The sequence below is a fragment of the Mastomys coucha genome, unplaced genomic scaffold (assembly GCF_008632895.1).
Source record: "Mastomys coucha isolate ucsf_1 unplaced genomic scaffold, UCSF_Mcou_1 pScaffold17, whole genome shotgun sequence".
Taxonomy (NCBI): Eukaryota; Metazoa; Chordata; class Mammalia; order Rodentia; family Muridae; genus Mastomys; species Mastomys coucha.
Window position 1 is genome coordinate 24385507 of NW_022196899.1, and position 19833 is coordinate 24405339.

At 36.8% G+C, this 19833-nt stretch overlaps 1 protein-coding gene across 5 annotated transcripts in view; it reads right to left on the bottom strand.

Moving 5' to 3' along the window:
* LOC116095049 (EGF-like and EMI domain-containing protein 1) overlaps positions 1 to 19833 on the bottom strand; it is a 599877-nt gene that overhangs the window by 164979 nt on the left and 415065 nt on the right. For 4 of the 5 annotated variants that reach the window (XR_004120413.1, XM_031376552.1, XM_031376549.1 and 1 more), the window contains one exon: positions 2259 to 2381. The exons of the other annotated variant lie outside the window; for it this stretch is intronic. Coding sequence is in view for 3 of the 4 variants with exons in the window: in XM_031376552.1 (XP_031232412.1) it covers positions 2259 to 2381 (123 nt within the window). In the remaining variant the exon portion in view is untranslated. The remainder of the gene's footprint in view (positions 1 to 2258; positions 2382 to 19833) is intronic. 5 annotated transcript variants of the gene reach the window in all.

Genomic DNA, 19833 nt, shown 5'->3' on the forward strand with positions numbered 1-19833 from the left:
GGACAGAGCCATGGTCACTCACATTGAATACAGAATAAATTATCTTTTGCTTCCTTTGAGGTGAGAATTGTGTACTCACACCAACGCTATGGATGTGAACGAGTTCAAAGTCATCATGCCATCAGCAAGAGAGCTAGCAACATGATTAGGCAAGCATCACCTACTAAACAGCTACATGAGAAAATCAGAAGAAAATCTGCTAAGATGAATGAGACTGTGTGCGTGTGTGTGTGTGTGTGTGTGTGTGGTCCTGGTAAATGTCAAAAACCCAATTGTGTGACACACGGCTGTTCAGTGTGCTCAAAGCAACCCTGCTCTGAGATGCCACTGTCCAGTCTCCTCATGCAGTCGTATCCCTTCACAGTTTCTGCAAAGCTACCACCATCAAATGCAGTAGCCAGAGAAAACACTACTTGCTAAATATTTCAGTGTTTATGGAGTATCTTGATTCAGCTATAAGAGAAATAGATGAAAGGGAGCTAAGGCATACAGTCTAATCTGCATTGTCAGCCTAATAACTGGTGTAAAATGCTAGACATGTGAAATGCGTCTATGACAATGAAATTGATGATTGTGACAATATTCAGCAAAAGGACAACACATAGGTCACTGCCTGTCAGAACAGAAGAAGGTCACAACAAGCAACATGTCACTGTACAGTCTGGGTTGTCATCTTTCTCTTTTAACTTGGACATCTCTGATATTGAATCCATACTGCAGTACCAACCACACCAGAAGTTAGGTATTATCCCCAGGAAGTGAGTGGATGAAAGGAACAGTGTTGCCCTTGAGAATTTATACCTTCTCAGAAGCGCCTTCCCTGAAGAGAGCCAATCTCAGAAGGACACAGATACTCTCTTACTTGAACGTCCCTGGCTATCGACCTGAAATCTTCCATATTATAGCATATCCAAGCCATGGATATGGCTAACCATTCAAGCTGCAAGTGAACTGAGCAGTCTGTATTAAGCCATTACCTCATTCTAGTACGCACACTGGAGATTTCTTTTATTTACTCTCTACTTCTTTATTCACATTTGTCTCACTGCAATCACTGGAGAGGCAGGAAGTGAGATTTCATAAGATCAATGTCCCCAACAGAACTAGAATACTTTTTTAGTTACAATCCTCCAAAACAAACAGAATCAACAGATAATGATGCCTGAATTTATGAATTTATGAAATGATAAGGTATATTATCATTATCATAGAGTGACTTAGAAAATAAAAATAAAAGTAAAAGCCAGAAAAGACAACAGGGAGTAACACATGTGATCCTTGAAGGCTAGAGACCCTGTACAGTGCTTACAGAGGGAAGCCCTTTCTGACTCCCCACCTTCCCAAGATGAGCAGCAGGTAAATTGAATGGAAGCACGGTGCATGGTGGTTATCCTCTGAACCTAGGCTACACCACACTTCATGCTGAGTGTTTTAAATACATTGTCTTATTTAGGTCTCAAAGCAAGTTTGCTGGCAGTTTCAGGAGCTAACATTATCCTAAATTTTACAGATGATGCCAATCTCAGAGAGATTAAGTAACTTGCTCAAGGTTACACAATTAGGGGCAGAGCTGAGAGTAAAACCCACATCTTATTGTTTCCAGTGCATTTAACCCCACTTAAGAATGCCTGAGTACATCAGTTTGTAAGATCTGAGTACATTTTCCCATCTTTGCCTCTAATCAATGAATTCCTTCAGGGAAGAATTTATTGCTCATTAATTTTACATCTCTCAGGCATAGAATAAAGCCTAATGCAGAACAGGAACTCAATGACTGTCAAGTAAATAAGATGATGGATTTAAAACATTAAAGATGAAAGGAATTAATTTGAAAAAGAAAAATTAAACTCACAGAAAAGCTCATTTGATACAAGGATGCTGTCCCCACATAAGCTTGTGTCCCCCATTTCTATTTTAGTAACTATGACTATTTTATGAGAAGCAACAAATTTTTGCTATAGAAATAAATGAAAAGCTTTTAAAAATGTACTTTATTCCAGGAATTAAATGAATGATTGAAATTCTATAATCAGAACATGGCCAAAGCACCACCAGCATACAATCATATGCTGCCTATAATAAGCTTCTCGAAGTGTTCTAATGGGTTTCAATTTTATAATCTAGGCACAAGTAGAAGATAAGCTCTTGACAATATTTAACACAAGTGCTTCAACTGGCTTTGGATGAAAAAAAAGTCTTTTGCATTATATAGATATTCTCTGTTTCCTTATCAGTAAGCAGACAGTCTTAACTGGTACCTTCACATCCTCTGCCATCTTCCTCCAGTTTTTGGCCAGCTTGACATACGCAGTAATAACTGCCAATCGTATTATAGCATCGGTCTTGACAGCCACCATTGTCAACAGCACATTCATTTATATCTGCAATTGGATAGATAAATAGAATCAGCCCCTGCAACCTAAACACCAAGAAAGAAACTTGAATGCCTCTGCTAAAATTGATCCAACATTTTGACATTCCTTCCTCTTTGAGATTAAAGGAGGAAAAGAGGGAGCATCTCTTTTTATTTAGTTTTGTGTCTATGTATATGTGCATGTGTGTATGATTATGTGTGTGACTGTAAGCTTACACATACCACAGCATGAAGATGGAGCTCACAGGACAACCTCAGGTATTCTTACCTTTAGCCCTGTTCTTTCTGTTGGATGCTACCACAGTTATCCTGAGAGTTTGTGAGATCTCAGTTTCTGTCATATCTTGACACAGAAGCACTGGGAATACTGATATGCACTGCTGTGACAGACTGTATGTGGTATTCAACCTCAGGTTCTCCAGTTGTGCAGCATCTGCTTTACCTAGTGAGCTGTAGCCTCAGCTCTAGAATTTCATTTTAATCAGAGATAATATGCTCTAGAGAAGTATCCATTTCCTGATCTTTGATATCTGAAGTGCTACTTTTGAATAGTTAAATAAGGAGCCCTTTGTATGGTACATTTTTGGATTTCATAGGACATAGAAATTTCATAGCAATCAGTGTTTCAGGATGAGATCCAGAATGCAGGGAGAAATTGGTAGTGTTTTGTATTATCCAGCATGTGTTGGCTATTAAACAGAGCTATACGTAGTTGTGCCTACTTCTAAAGCCATGACTAATAAAAAAATTAATTAACCTAATTAATTAATCTTTAATTACAGACCTCGATTTTGTGCATTTCTCCTACTCAAATAACACCTGAGGTGTATTCTAAAACATTTTCACACTAGAAAGTGACCTGCCAGGTAACAATGGAACAGTTCTGTTCAATTCAGCATGTTTATTACATGCAGAATAGTTCTTGATAGACTCTTGCTCAATATGATGAATGCGGATGCAAGAGAGTAGTAGGGAAGGGAGATCATAAGGGAGAACCAGTGAGGAATGGCAGAAGCCAAGTAGAAAGAGATGGAGGAGCTGTGTGTCCAACCTGAGATAGTTAACTGTCACCTTGCTAGTGAAGCAAGCATGTGGTTATATATGTGTATTGTGTTCCTATATATGTACTAGTATGTGTGCGTGTGTGTATGTGTGTGTGTATGTGTCTGTGTGTGAGAGAGACTTATGAGTTATTTATCTGTTATATATATATATATATATATATATATATATATATATATTCAATTATACAACAAAATACATTGGAGTAATTGTGTGAAAAAGTAACAGGCAACGTGAACTACAGAGACTCTTGATTAGACTTTGCTAATGGTGTCTACCCCTTTGAAACTGCCTTTCCTTGTTTTAAAACTATTCAGTGAAGTGTGCCACCCATGCCAAACAGTATCCAATCCTAAAGTATAGATTTTGATTTTGCAAAAGTAAAGTATGCAAGGACATCTTTTTCTTACAGTAGGGGATCTATTCTGAAGGCTTGTGTGTGCTAGGCTATGCTCTGTTGCTGGGTCAGTCCCCAGACTACCAGCATGATCTTATTGTGAGGATCAACTCTGACGAATGTCCAAAGAAGCACTCTCTACGGCTGAAGGACACAGATGGTTTGCTTTGTTTTGTTCTTTGTGTGGAAACCTACGAGTCAGCTTTTTTATTTTGTTCTGCTTTGTTTTTGTAGTGTGTACAGACAAACTTGTACTGTGAGTCTTTGTGTGTGTGGGTGTCTGTTGCCTTCTTTCATTAATCATCCTGCTTTTGAGACACATCCATGTACAGCATAAACTTGCAGTTCGTGCCCTCTTAATCCTGAATAATATTGTATTCTGTGGATCTATCAGAATGAGTATCTATCAATTTTACAGATGAAGCATAATTGGTCATATGTTTTGGTTTCAATGACTCTGAAGAATAATGGATATTCTCATTTAAGTAAGCCTTCAGTGGAGTTACACTTGTACTTCCACTGGATAATATATCTCAACTGGAATAACAGGTTCAAAAAGTCTGACATGTTCTTTGTTACTATTTATATTTAAGCATTCTCACATAGAGATTATTCTAATTTATACTCCCACCCGCTGTGTCCTAGGAACCTGATGCTACTAATTTTTTTTTCAGTATTTGGGATGTCCTCTTTTCTGTTTCAGGTCCTTTGAGGATTTATAATAGCATCATGTTGTGACTTAATTTGCACTTTCATGGTTATTAATTAGGTTAAGAATATTTCCATGTTATTGGCCATTTGTTTGACATTTGTTGAAAATTTTGTTCAAATAGTTGGTCAATTTGTTTAACTCCTAAAATGTTGTTTATTTCATTTATTGGTCTTAAAGTATAATCTCAAAAATGATGTTCACAATACATCTCATCCCCTTTCAAGGTTTCAAAGGATGGACTTTTTTAACATGTACATCAGAGAAGTGGAAATGAATATATATTTACATGTTATCTATGGAGATTCATCTGATTACATTAAGAACATTCTGATTTCATACATATTTGAATTATAAACAAGTGATAAGTCTCACCACTGCTGAATCTATATAGAAAATTATTTGGTTTTAACATTAACTGGCTTTTGCATCCCTAAAATAAATCTTACCAGTATATTATGCCTTGAAATATAATGTTGGATTCCATTAGGATTTTAAAAATGATTTTAGTGGATATATTTATGATAAAACTGTATTTTTTCTTTCTTTTCAAGCCCCCTCCCCACATTTTTTATAATACCAGGTTCTTACACTCATGTTTCATGAGAACAAAAGCAAGTTAGAATTATTTCTTCTTTTGCATAACCTCCATATATAATTTGGTTTTCTTTCTTACTTAAATGTTTGAGTTCATTTCTTATACCACCTGCAGCATGTGGTTATATATGTGTATTGTGTTCCTATATATGTACTAGTATGTGTGCGTGTGTGTATGTGTGTGTGTATGTGTCTGTGTGTGAGAGAGACTTATGAGTTTAATTTATCTGTTTTATATATATATATATATATATATATATATATATATATAAATATTCAATTATACAACAAAATACATTGAGGTAATTGTGTGACTGTGGGGATTCTTTCTATTTTACCTGTATGTCTGAAGATGCTGTGTTATGCTTTTCTCAACTCATACTAACTTTCAGATACCCAACCTTCCCTATCTGTGCTTAGGTCTCTATTCTTGTTCTTGGAATTCATTTTGGAGATGGAACATGTTTGAAGACAAAATAATGTTTACATAGATTATAATTTTTTCCTCTTTACTTTTACTAGGATAGTTTCAAATTCCCTTGTATCTTTCTGTTATCTATCATTTGTTTATAATTTATCTATCTTCTGTCACCTATCTATAACCTATTCTCCCATCTATCTATCTATCTATCTATCTATCTATCTATCTATCTATCTATCTATCTATCTATCTATCATCTTTTGTACATCTGTCTTAGTCACTGTTCTATTGCTAGGAACAGACACAATGGCCAAGCACAACATTTACAAAAGAAAGCATTTAATTGGGAGCTTACACTTTCAGAGTCAGTTCTTTATCATTTATCATGTGAACATGTCATCATTCATGTTACTAGAGCAGTAGCTAAGAGCTACATTCTGACTCATAGGCAACAGACAGAGAAAAAGAGAAAGCAACTGGGCCTGGTGTGGGCTTTTGAAACCTAAGAGCCTACTTCCAGTGACACACCTTCTCCAAAAAGGTCACACCTCCTAATCCTTCCCTGAGAGCTCACCAACTGAGGACTAAGCTGAACCTATTTTCATTCAGACCAGCACATCATCCATTCAACATGTCACCTCAGCTGTGTGACACTTATCTGTGTTTTCCAAATGTCTAAAGATTGTTCCTTTCTCAGCACTTCTCATTGGTCTTCTCCCTTAATTACCTTGTGCTTTGTCACTACTACACAGAAAGTAGGACTCTCTGTGTGTTTCTTTTGTGGTTATAATTCCTCCAGGCATTGTCTTTCAACTTTACTCTAAAACTATATTTCTGTTCATATCTATATATATGACAATCTACCTATTAAGTTATTAAAAAGAAAATGTTTCATTTTATTTCATGTTACTAGAAATTCATAGGCTCAATCTGGTGGTCCTCCATGTGAGATCCTTTTGACCACCAATAGAATCGAGTGGCTGTTGAATTCACCCTGTGTGTTGGCTGTTCATTGACCAACTAGAATCTGGGTGGAGGTGCTGGGACTTCTGTTTGATAGTTAGATATTTCTTTCCCCCTGTATGTTTCTCCTTTACATACCAACCCTGAGCTTTCTTTTTGCTTGTTCTCAAAGTCTAGAGATTTTATATGGTAGCTTTCATCCTCAGAGAGCCTATTTCAAGAGGTTCAAAGAGGAGCTGCAATATTTCTTATGAACCACTCTTAGAAGCCAATGGCATCACATCTATAGCTATTGAGCAAATGTACTGAAGGGCAGCTGAGATTGGAGGAGGAGAGGGGAAGGAAAAGATGGAGAGGAAGAGAATGAGACAGTGACTCGGAGGAACAGAAATTCTTCCTTTTATGGAACAGCTACATGTGTGACCTCAGAGAGAAAGACACTATGGCATCTTCAGAAGACAGGATATTGTTCCGAGATGTTACAGTAGGGAACATATTCCAAAAGCTAAAGTATTGGCTCTGCTTCACAATATTTCATGTTATGTCTTAATTATTATTCAACTTAGAACATTTTCAACTATGAGAGAATATCTGTTTTCTTTAGATTACTTTAAATTATATTTCGGATCTTCAAAACCTTTGAGGACTTTCTAATCTCTTGAAATTAAATACTAGTTCATTTTCATTAGTGAGACTGTATATATTAAATAATCTAAACTCTCCAAACATTTAAAAAATGCTTTATATTCTAACACTTACTCAATATAGAGTTAAAGTTATATGTATATGTCACATATGTATAAACATATATATTCAATTAATTCTAGCTTGCTACTCAGGCTTTTCATATTTTTCTACCATCAAGGATTTTCTAAATCTCTTTATTGGATTTGGTTTTTCCTTTCATAATTGAAAGTTTTGTTTCATCCAATTTGTAGCTTTATTAATATAGCCAAATTTTCCTAGAAGACATGATCCTTTGTTATAAAATATGTCTTTTAGATCTAGCATCTCTCATTAAATTTGACTTTTTGTGACATTGCTCCATGCATCAATTTCTATCTGATTACTGTTGGCATGAAGTTCATTCTCTAGCCTCCACTTTTACCCTTCATTATCTACCTATTTGAGAATTTCTCATGAAGTATTTGAATATATTCTAGCTCTCTCCAAACATAAATACATTCTAGATTACTTACTATTTTAACTATATGATGACCTGTATTAATGACCTATAACTACTGACATATTTGAATTAAATTTGCCATTTCCATGTTTCTAGGAGATTCCCATGTACTGTATGTTGTAATTCCTATCCATAAGTACCTTCCTTTAAATTTAGTATTTACTTTTCAATTTTCCCTCTTTTACTATAACTTTCTACTATATTAATTTATTACTTTCAGTGGTAACTGTGGATACCACAGCATTCACTATTAGATCATAATATAAATTAGTATTTAACCACTATCAGCGTGGAAGTCACTTGAGTTATTTTGACTCTGTTAGGCTTAGACTTTCTGCATCATTATTATGACTACTATTATCACTATGTTAGTTTCTGATGTTTAAACTGTGTCCACATTATATTATTATTTTATGTGATCAATAACTTAGGTTCATCCATGTATTGCTCTTTGTGGAACTTATCATTTCTTTCTCCATTTATCTTTCTGTTTTAGAACAATATTGATTTTTTTGAAAGTTGAAAAGAATATATACTTTTATATTTGTAATTGGTTAAGATTTTTTCAGTTGTTAATGTAAATGTGTCTTCACCTGAATTTTCATCTAAATCATTTTATATTGTAGGGAAAATTAAAATTTAAAACAATTACGCCTGTACCCCACATCCCACACATCCGATGATTATGAATATCTTACATTAGGGACACTTATTCAATGAATGAGTCATTCTCAATAGGCCATTGTTACATGGTCACACTATTGACATTTCCTATTTTCACACAATACCTTTCTTCTGTCTCAGGATTCCTTCCATGATATCACAGCACATTTAATTGCTTTGTCTCAAGTCCCAAACTTTCTTTAGTTTTGATGTACTTGAGAGTTTTGAGAAAAACTAGTCAGATATTGTGTAGTGCGATTTGTGACTTGATTTTGTGTGACGCCTTTCTTGTGTTAGGTTATGATCACATGTTTTGGACAGGAAGGCTGTTTAGGATTGGTCTGTTGCTATGGATTGTAATGTTAAATTCTGTACCCGAAAGTCTAGGACTACGAGTGAATTCTCACCTTTACAAAAGTTTTTGTGCAAGTCTCATTCCTTAATTTAAAACTATTGGTTAAATAAAATTGGCTACAGCCAAGTACTGGAGGGATTAGAGGTAAGTGGGTTTGGAGTGACCTGGTTGGAGGAGGAAAGAGCAGAGGCAGAAGGAGGAAGAAGAGAGAGGACAGGGAGAAGCCACGATGAGGGGAGACAGACAACAGACCATGAGCACATGGCTAGGAGAAACAGGAAGTATCTGGAGCACAATACTGGGGAAGTAGCCAGGAAAGCAGCTAGAACAGAAGATTAGGGGTTACCTCCATTAATGTCAAAGCCAAGTAAAATAACCATAGTCTGAATCTCATTTGTAAGCTAGTCAGGGATAGGCTTAAACTGTTTGTACTACAGAAGACCACAGGGATAAATGGTAATTTTCATATCAACAGGACTAACCTGTTGCTGCTGACCTTGATCCTCTGGCTGATTAAGGACCTTCTAGTTTCCTCATTTATAGTAGCAAGGCCGCCCTAAGTCTTTTATAGTCTTTGGAGAAAAGCCATCATACAGAGCTACGTATTATGAGTGTAGAGTCGAATTTAAAACTAAAGCATTAGCTGCATCCCACAATCATCTGCAACACTTCCTCACAGGAGATCTACCTCTTCTCCATTTACTCTATGTCAAATATAAAGAGTCTTTTCAATGGAAAGAACTCCAGGTTGGCCATTGGCTTCTTCATGCTCTTTATATATCATTCCACCATCATTGTTGGAAATGATGTGGCTAGTTTCTCTGTTTGCTTTAAAGATTCCTTCTTATTTCTATCCATCATGAATTTTACTATAACACACATTTCTGGTGGTCTTTCTTTGCATGTATATTTGTGCAGGATATGCTTGTGCGCATGCGCACATTCCCGTGTGCGTGCATGCATATGGAGGCCAGAGGTTAACATCCAGTGTCTTCCTAGATTGCCCCAATTTCAGTCACTGAGTCAGAGTCATTTGGTAAACCCAGAGTTTGCTGATTCCACTATTCTAGAGAGCCAGATCATGCAGAGTTTGATCTCTCTGCCTTCCTACCTCTAGGACCACATTTGCATAGCTTTTAGCACAGGGCTTGGAATGTAAACCCTGGTCCTCTTGGGCAAATGTTTGGCAATCTCCTGGCTCCTGATTTTTTCCTTGTTCTTTCCATCCATTGAATTTTAAGTGCATCTAATTGTGCACTGACATTTTTCTCTGACTTTCAGAGCCATGGTTCCTACCTTCTCCTGTCCTGTCCTTTCACTCTCCTATGCCCTTGCCTATTGTTTCCTTGAGTATGGTTATGAGACCTATCTACAAACAGTTTGTCTCATGCTGTTTTCTCTTTTAGTTTATTTTATAAGCATATACTTTTGTTCTTGGCTTCAGAGCAGGCACCCCATTGTCCTGCTGCATCTTATTCTCTCTTCACTACCAGAGTTGCCCCAGGAAAGCCTGAGTGGACATCTAAGGCTCAGGGCAGATATCCTACCCAGCACATTACCTCCAAAGCCAGGTTGAAACATTCTTAATCTGTTTTATACAGTGGGTGGCTCTTGACTTCACGTCTTTGGAATAAAGCTATTGGTTTTATTATTTAAAAATCTCTTCTACTAGACTGCTACAACTGAAATCGGGGAAGTCAAATGAAAGGCCCTTTAATCATAAGGAATATGAAGTATGCTTTTGTAAGATAAATTCAGAAAGCTAATAATAAATTTAAGATATAAAATATGGTGAATGGTGAACCCCTTCAATATGCATTCATTTTTCTTGATCCTTATATACACTATCAATAAACCTAAAACCAAATCTTACTCCATACTTTCAGGAGGCACACAAACTGTTAATAATATTAGATTATAATTTGGTAAAGTTAAAAGATAAAAGAAAATCAGAAGTTTTGATAGTCAAAATGATTTGTATAAAAAGACCACACAAAAGAACTTGATGTCTTTTTAGTTTTTATTTTATTTTATTTTATTTTATTTTATTATTTTTTGCTTAGGAAAAATTTAGCAGCATACTATATTATAAAATATAAAAATATAACTATATTATAATTTTTTTAAGGTTTAAAGGAAAGACCATAAATAAAAGGCAAACTTAAAAAGCTCATGGATACCCCCATAGAAAATTTTATTCCAGGAGAAGGAGAGATAGAGATAGCTCAGTGGTTAATAGTATTCCCTGCTTTTGCAGAGGACACAAGTTCAGTTCCCAGCACCCACACTGAGCAGCTTAAGACCAACTACTAATGCTGGCTCCAAGGGATCTGATCTCTCTTTTGGACTCCACAGGTATCTATACTCATACATGCTCACACACACACACACACACACACACACACACACACACAGAGAGAGAGAGAGAGAGAGAGAGAGAGAGAGAGAGAGAGAGAGAGAGAGAGAGAGAGAGAGAGAGAGAGAGAGAGAGAGAGAGAGAGAGAGAGAAAGAGAGAGAGAGAGAGAAAGAGAGAGAGAGAGAGAGAGAATTGAACATTATAAAATAAAATTAATGCTTAAAATATTTATGTTTGTAATTCTGGGTTTGAATCACAGACCTTATTTTTTAAAGAAATTGTTCTTTATCAATCAGCTATACCCCATCTCTTTATAAATCTAAAGTCACACATTCATAGTGATCAAGTTTCAAAAACAACTATGAAATGAAGGAAACGTTGGAATATGTCATGTCAGGTTTTTGCTTCTTCCCAGCAATTCAGGCAGTTCTAAGAATACCATTAGGAATAGAATCATGATACACATAAAACATTATATAGATTTAAATTACAGAAAAGGAAAAAATATAAACTATTTTCATGCAATTCTTCCATCTGTCAATGTAAGCTGACTGTTTTAATTGTCAGCTGAATAATCTGAGGTTAAACACTTACTACCTTGATCTGTTGACTTTCTAGTTGCTCATTGACATTGATGAACATAAGACATGTACATGTGTTTTAAATTTCATTAATTTCTGCTTTTCTCTAAAATAAAAGAACATGTGGTATATGTTAGGTGACCTTATATACTTGGAAAAAATATTACACGAGAACATAAAGTTATTGTTATCAGCTGAAAAAGACCTCAAGATTCATAAGTAAATATTTCAAAAGTTATTGACTTTGAAGATAGTTCTGAAAACCAGGTCAATTCTTAGGGTTTTAAATTGTGGTTTTATAAGACTCAGACATGATAGATTTTAGGCTGTTTTATGTAGCCAATGTCATTCAAGGTGGCAAATATATTTGGTCTTTCAAAAGCAAGATGAATGACAAAATTTTCTGATACACAGCAAGTCTTCCAGGTTAGTCATGACAAAGGTTCAATGATACCATCAAGGCTATCACTCCATCTGTAATGACAAATGGCAGCATCTTCAAGAATTAAATACGATCGTTCCAAGAACACTATCACATTTTTGCTCTGGGACAAAAATTACAGTAGAACCTGAAACAAGTAAGAAATATATCTACATAAAGCAGCTATTAATTTTTACCTTTAAACAAAATTAATGGATCTGGATTCTTTGTATGTGAGCATTTTCTGAAATGAGGCATCTATCTCAAGTCTCATGCCTCATTTAGTCTGTTGTTTTGGTGTTAGTGAATTCTCATCTGGATTCTGTAAGCTTGACAGATACACTGTAGAGAGGTAGCTCCAAAGAACAAGCAGGTAAGATGAGAAATGTTTTATTTTCATTCAAACCTTTCTCCAAAACTCAATATACATGGTGGCTTAGAATGCATACTTTTGCTTTGTGTGGAAGAGACTTTGTGTTTCCCTTGTAAAAATTTCCACAAATTGTGTGTAAATCTTGCATATCATCCTGATTTTAAGTGAGTATCTTTTCTTAGGTTTTGATCTATGCATCTCACTACAGTTAGTGTCTACAGAAAGGCAGCTTAGCTGTCTTTAGGAGTTGTGCTTAGTAGAACTCTTTGTAGGTTCAAGTAAACTACTGTATCTCTTCCTATCACTAGAAGATGCATGCATGCCATATCTTAGATCCCTCTAGTAACATTCTTGACATTAAAGAAGTTAATCGAAGGTATAGAAGTTATCTTTTCTGTAGACCATATATAGTACATGGCATAATGACTTCAATTCTATCATATAGGTCTGAGATTATTATCATAATGATACGAATGTGGTTCCATTTAAAATTGAGTTGTTTCTATTCTAATCACTGGGGAATAAGAAAGACCTCAAAAATTATCTAGACTTCCCTGAATTTATTGTTGATGAAGATAGAGAGGAGAAATGAAAACCCATGCCATCAAACAGTACATCAAACTTACAGGTCTGAACACCTACCACATGTCTCTGTACATCACACCTCGGTACCTCACTCATTTCAAATAGGGTGACAGTCATCCTCTAGAATATCAAGTACCACAACTATGAAGTGCTCTTTCTCTTTGAAATCTAGCCTGAGAACTCTCACTGGCATGAAGTACAAATGCTTTATTATATTTTCTTTCATAGAAAACTATTTTAAAAGACACAGCAGTTTACCCAATGAAGAAAATAATGAGATAAATTGGATAGATGTTGTTAGAATAATTTTACTATAAACTCTGCTACATTAAATAAATAGATATGAGCACTGGGAACTACACCATTATATGAGGCTCTATCCATTTAATGCAGCCTATACATTTCTAGTTATTTGTAAGAAGTTTAATACATGTTATGGAAATACTATAACTACAGCATGCTGGTTTTAAGCTTGGCATAGTTCACAAAACATGCAAAAAATCATCTAACTATGTGAATTTTTTTTAAATAGTCACCTCAATATTGTCATTACATGTTCACAGTTAGGATATTTGGGGTTCAGCAGCTAATATGCTTTGCTTACTACCACACTTGATAACCTCAATTCTCTCTGTAAGACCCACATGCTGTAGTGGTGGCATATGCCTTTAATTCTAGCACTGGGGAGGCAGAGGTCGGTGGATTTCTAAGTTCGAGGCCAGCCTTGTCTACAAGTGAGTTCCAGGACAGCCAGGGCTATACGGAGAAATCCTGCCTTGAAAAAACAAGAAAAAAAAGAAAAAGAAAAAAGAAAAAAAGAACTGACTCCCATGTTTTGTCCTCTGACCCCTAGTGGGTGAACAGTTAGGCCTATGTGCTCACATGCAAACAAATAAATTTAAGAAATTAGATATATTTAAAACACTAGAGGTTTTAGATCCGTGGCTATAGCTCTGTTAGGAGACTGTAGCCTAGAATGCACAAAGCCTTGAATTAAATTCTCTACACTGCATAAAACTGAGTTTAGTGGCACCTATCTGGTATTCCAGACTTGAGTAACAAGTTTGAAGCCATCCTGGGCTGCATGAGAATCTGCCCTCCCACTAACTATAGAATATTTGATGTTTAATAAGTTTATTTTAAACTGAGATTGTCTACTGAAATAAACAGTTGCATGTTAACTACAGTGATAGTCAAGCCAAGGCTACTGTGGTGGTTTGAACCAGAATTGCCCCTAGAGACTTATTTTTGGATGCTTGGTCCCCAATTAGTGAAACTTAGGGAAGTATAGCCTTGTTGGAGGAGGCATGGCCTTGTGGGTGGAGGTGTGTCACTGGGGGCAGGTTTGAGGCTTCAAAAGCCCACTTCAGGCTCTGTCACTCTTTCTGCCTTCAACTTGTAGATCAGATATAAGATCTCAGTACTGCTCCAGCACCATGTCTACCCATCTGCTGTTACTCTCCCAGCCATGATAATAGCCAGCTCTCTGAAGCTGTAGGAAAACCCTCAATTAAATACCTTATTTTATATGTTGCCTTGGTTATGGTGTCTCTTCATATTGTTAGAACAGTCACTAAGACAGATACAGATTGGAGCTGGTTTGCAGATCCTTCTTTTATTTAATTAAATCAACATCTTTCTTTTCCCCTTCTAGCATCTGCAAAATGAGTATAATGGAATTAATACCTCACCCATCAGTTGTTTTGTAAGTTAAATGAGTTTGGCAAAACTGATAACTTCATAGTGAAGGTTCAATAAACTAGACTTGCAATTGCTATTATCATTTTCCCAATAGGAATATCATTAAAATTTTATTCTTCTTTAAAAAGTTTGTTGTACATATAGTAAAGTTATCTTCTAAAACAAATTGCCCTTAATTCATTTTTTTTTCTGTTTATAAATATTCCTCATCAATTGGCTACACAAAAATGTGCTTTTTTGAGCAATATGACTTATGTAACATTTGAGCTTACTGCAATTGTACCATGCCTATTCATGAAAATAAGATATATATGTTCAATGAAACTTAAAAACAAAATCTGATTAAAAAGTAAAATTAAGACTATTGAGTATAGTATATAGAAGCACCTACTATGACGACTTCCTGAAACCTTGAGTTGGATCCCCAGGACCTATGAAAAAAATACCCTATGCAGTGATTAACTATGGGGCAGGTAGACCATCAGAAGAAGCCTGGTAAGGCTGAGCTAAGGCATGAAGTTCTGGAGACCCAGAAGGGACAGTAGGAGCTTCGCCTGCTCCCAGCACCAGGCCCCTGTCCTACATAGAGAGAATTGTGGCCATCAGTCATACAGGGGCAGCACCCACAGTTCTTCCTCATGTAGATGAGGTATCTTTGCCCAAGCCAAAAGAAAGCACCTGCTGTTAGATCTAACCTACACTAGACCTAACCTATCCAGAATCACTAACCAGCCCCCTGCTGGCTCGGCTTAGTGCAGCCAGAGTAGCATGCAACAGTGCCTGCCCACCCTGGCCAGAAGTCACCGCGGATAGCCTCCAGTACACAGACCAACAGTAACCACAATCCCAATCCCACAATTTCCCCTTTTAAATGAGTTCTCGGAGACAAAGACGGGAGAGTAGGCCAGAAGCTCCCAACTGCCCCAAAGTAGCATGCATAACATGAGAGTCTTTGACTCAAAAGAAGGTTGTGGTAGAGAAACACCTGCTGCAAAGTTGTCCTCTTCTCTTTTTTGATTGGGAGCTTATTCTCGTTAACCTCCTACTTTTCTGTGTATCCTTCACAAATACATAAACCATATAGATAATATAAGGTAAAAGCAATCATCTGTTCTTTATATTTCTGTATACTATCAACAACACAAATACAGTCATACATCCATACATCTATGTGAAGGAATGTACATCTATACCTAGAAAAAAGAAGCTGCTGTAAAGTCAAAGCTCACATTCTGCCTCCAACACCTAGTAGCAGCATTTTTGTTAGTGCCTCTATGTAAACAATCACCCTGAAATATAGAGGCTGAAACTACAATTACTGTTACCTAGCAGTCTTTGTGGATCAAGACATAGAAACAAGCTTGTCCAGGCAGTACTGGCTCTGGTTCTTTCTCCTGGGTTCAGTCTTATTGTGGCAAAGCTGCTAGGGTTTCCTATTTCCTCCTCCCCCTCCTCCTCCCCCTCCTCTTCCTCTTCTTCCTCTTTCTCTTTTTTCTCTTCCCCTTCCTCCTTTTTCTCTTCTTCCTCCTCCTCCCCCTCCCCCTTCTTTTTCTCTTCCTCCTCCCCTACCTCCTCTTCCTTTTTTCCTTCCCCTTCCCCTTCTTTCCCCCTCTGCCTTTGTCTCTTTGTATCTTCCTTTTTCTTCCCTCTTTCTTTTAAACTTAAGCTATGCACGATGGTCTCTTCCTTAGGTTAGCTAGTTGGTTGACCTCAGAGTCACAAAAGGTCTGAGTCTCAGAACAATGTTCCATAAGGTATGGACCTTCATTCCTGACTCATGGTTGGGAGCAACTGTAGCATCATTTCCAGCTACATTCTGTTATTTTCTTGTGTGTCTCCACAAAATGTAGATTTAACCAAAAGGGTGAGGCTTCCTTCTTAATGAGACAACAGCAAAAATGTTGAAAATGTTGAGGAAGGAAGACGCGATTATAGACATATTTAGAAAATAAAATTCAAGTTGTACTTATTCAAAGGCCTAACTTCTATGCTTTAGTCCCTGTTTGAAAAGTTGTAGTACCATGTAGAACTTTATAACATTTTCTCAAGATTTAAAGGGGATAATTCTCCTTTTAAGTGTTTAAAACAGCAACAGAATAACACCCCATAAATTTTAGCTCTTATTAGTGCCTTTCCATTTCAGCATGACTATCACCCCAGCTAGGAAGCCTTTCTTATTTTCTCTCTGAGTTTTCACTCCCTCTACAAACTCACCATAGCTGTGAAGTTAGTTATCTGATAGAGCCCTTCAGACTCCACTGTAATGTGCTCATATGTACACATCATCAGTGTACGAGGAGCAGCTTAAGAGTAAGAATCAAAATGCTTGCCCAGTAATATAGACTTGCTTCTTCAGGAGGGATTTAGTCTACAGTAATGGCACAAATAGAAAGGATGTATAAACTCTGAATGAGGGTGAAAATAATGCAGGACAACACAAGGATCATCCTGTAAGGAAAGAATGTCACCTTAATAACAGGAGGTGGTGAGACAGTCTGGCTGAGTTGGAAACCTCGGGTCTTGAATTCTATGGAACAGACTACATTCATATGACAGAAATCCTTGGTGTAACTGGTGTTCCCATCACTGCTTCTTAGAGCTGAAAATGGGGACATTTTTAAACTTGTGGGTAGAAAACTACTCTGAATTTGTAAATGAAGAAAACCCATAGTATTCTATTTCTCCTCAAAGAGAAATCAACACTGAGTGTTTTCTGGGGATAGATAACTTCTTCCATGGACCGAGGCTCCTTTTATGACTACGAATCACAGACCAATAATACAAAGTTTTAAGTAAGCCTTGCTTTCTTGCCCTATGACTAATCATTTAAATTCCATAAAAAAGAAGAAAATCACAGTGCATTAAAATTTCAAAAAGCCATTTGGGAATAATACAACCCTAGCATTTTCGTTCCCCTCAGAGCCCAGAGATATTTAAAATGAATTTGCAGTTGAACTCTAGGAATGTCAGGTCTCAGGAACAACAGACGAAGAGGCTCTAATTAGCCATGATGAACACTGATTATAGAGCACAGATATAACAATGATTGCAAAAGAAAAAAAAAACAGGAGGTGATGCGTCGGTCCTCCATATCAAGTGCGGCTGTGTAATTAGAGAAATTTAATCCCAGCAGGCAAATGGATGTATTTGTATTTGTGCCATTTTGTGGCTTTGCAGGCAGAAAGCTGTTCTCGAGAAACATAACAGGGGTGGAAGCATATCTATCCCTTATGCTTTATCTATAATCCATTTGTGATGTTCTTTTCTTGATCATTTCTTGCCTCCTTCTTAGTCTTCACAGAAAAATCCATTTCTTTCTCAATGTTTGGTACTGTTACCTTATTAGAGTGATCTTTTCAGAACAGCCCCTGATCGTTCAGATTAATAGAAGAGACATGTGCTCACAGGGAAGAGGAGATGCTATTTTTATATGAAATATGTGCTTTTAAATCTATGATGTCTTGCTCACATTTCCAAAAGAACAAGAAATCTGTGCACGGCAGTGAAGCCAGGGACAGTGCTGGTGTACTGAAATGCTGTGAGACTAGTCAGTGTGTGCTACCTCATGACTAAATCTCCCAAATATAAGAAGTCTATTGGTCAGCTGAACTTCTGCAAAGGAGTCAGTCTCCTGTTGGGGGTCATGGATTTCTCTTGAGCAGGAGTCTGTCTCGAAGGTTCACTGTCTTTTGATTTCTTGATGAAGTGATGGGTAACAAGGGCTGAGGGGGGCTCATGGGGCAAGAACCATATCAAACCCCACACAATAAAAACAAAACAAAACAAAAAATCCAAGCAGCTCCCAGTAACCTTGGCTGCTGAGAATGAGTTACTGTTGTGCTTATTGCTCACAACCGCCTGTCCCTTTGGCGTTTGTTCACTTATTTATTTGCTGCTGTTCAGTGATTAGGTGTTCAAACTGGAATCAGGAACAAATGTGAATATCAGTTTTTACATTACATTCTAAAAGTTATCATTGGTGAATTTGGATTGAGCTGCACAATTTCTCACTATGACAGCTTGTCTCTGTTTGCTTTGGGAACACCATGTAAGTACAGAGAAGCAGCACAAATTGTTAAGGACACACACACTTCACACATTAAGGTGCTATATGCCTTCTTTATTATCTCTATGTAATAACTCTTTAGCTTTAACTCGCACAATACAAGCAGAGTCACTCCTCTGGAAACCATAGCTCAGATTTTATTGTGGTACACTTTAAAAACACAAATACTCCTCTGTTGGAAAACAAATTATATAGAATGTGATTTATGAAAAATGTGAAGAAACACCTCATTGTCATACACATTTTAATAAAGTTCTGCTATCAGAAGCATTTCCTAATTCCTTTGTGGGAACATATTTATAAAAGAAATTATCACACATCTACCTTGATTTACACATACACTAAATATTTTTAATAAACTACTATTTCCATGGCAGGCAAAAGATATGGACAAAGCAAACCCTGGATCAAACTGCCAGACTAGGCTGAATAGCTCTCAAGACCTCAGTGGTCCACAGGAAGAAAACAGGTGTAAGAGTGTCAGACATTCTGCTATGCCGGAATAATCTGTGAGACTCACTCATTAAATATTGGCACTACTTATGCAGACTAAAGCATTTGTGGATGACCTGGGCCACAACCTACTCTTTTGGAAACTGCAGTATATTGGTGACTAAGGCCTGGATTATGATGTGACTGGCAGTGACAAGCTGTGACCAGAGGGGGCGCGAGAAGGTCCTAGAGTTGGGCAGGCAAGAGACAAGTAGAATTATAATTTAAGAGTTGACATAAATTGCTATGCAGGGCTTGGCAATTTAAATACACAATAATCTTCTGTAATAATACACAATTACTCACTTTTCTGGTATCTGCATGATGGTTAAGCATGAGGTTAAAAGCTAAAGCCCTTAGGTTCATCCTAACATCTTGCCAATATCCCCACATTTCGCTCCAAGAACAATGCACACATCAGAGAAGTGAGACAAAGCTTACATAGCAGCTTTGCCGCCTGCTTATTGAATGGAACGAGCATCCTTCCCACAACCGAGGAGACTTTCTAGGAGCTAGCATCTCACCACCTT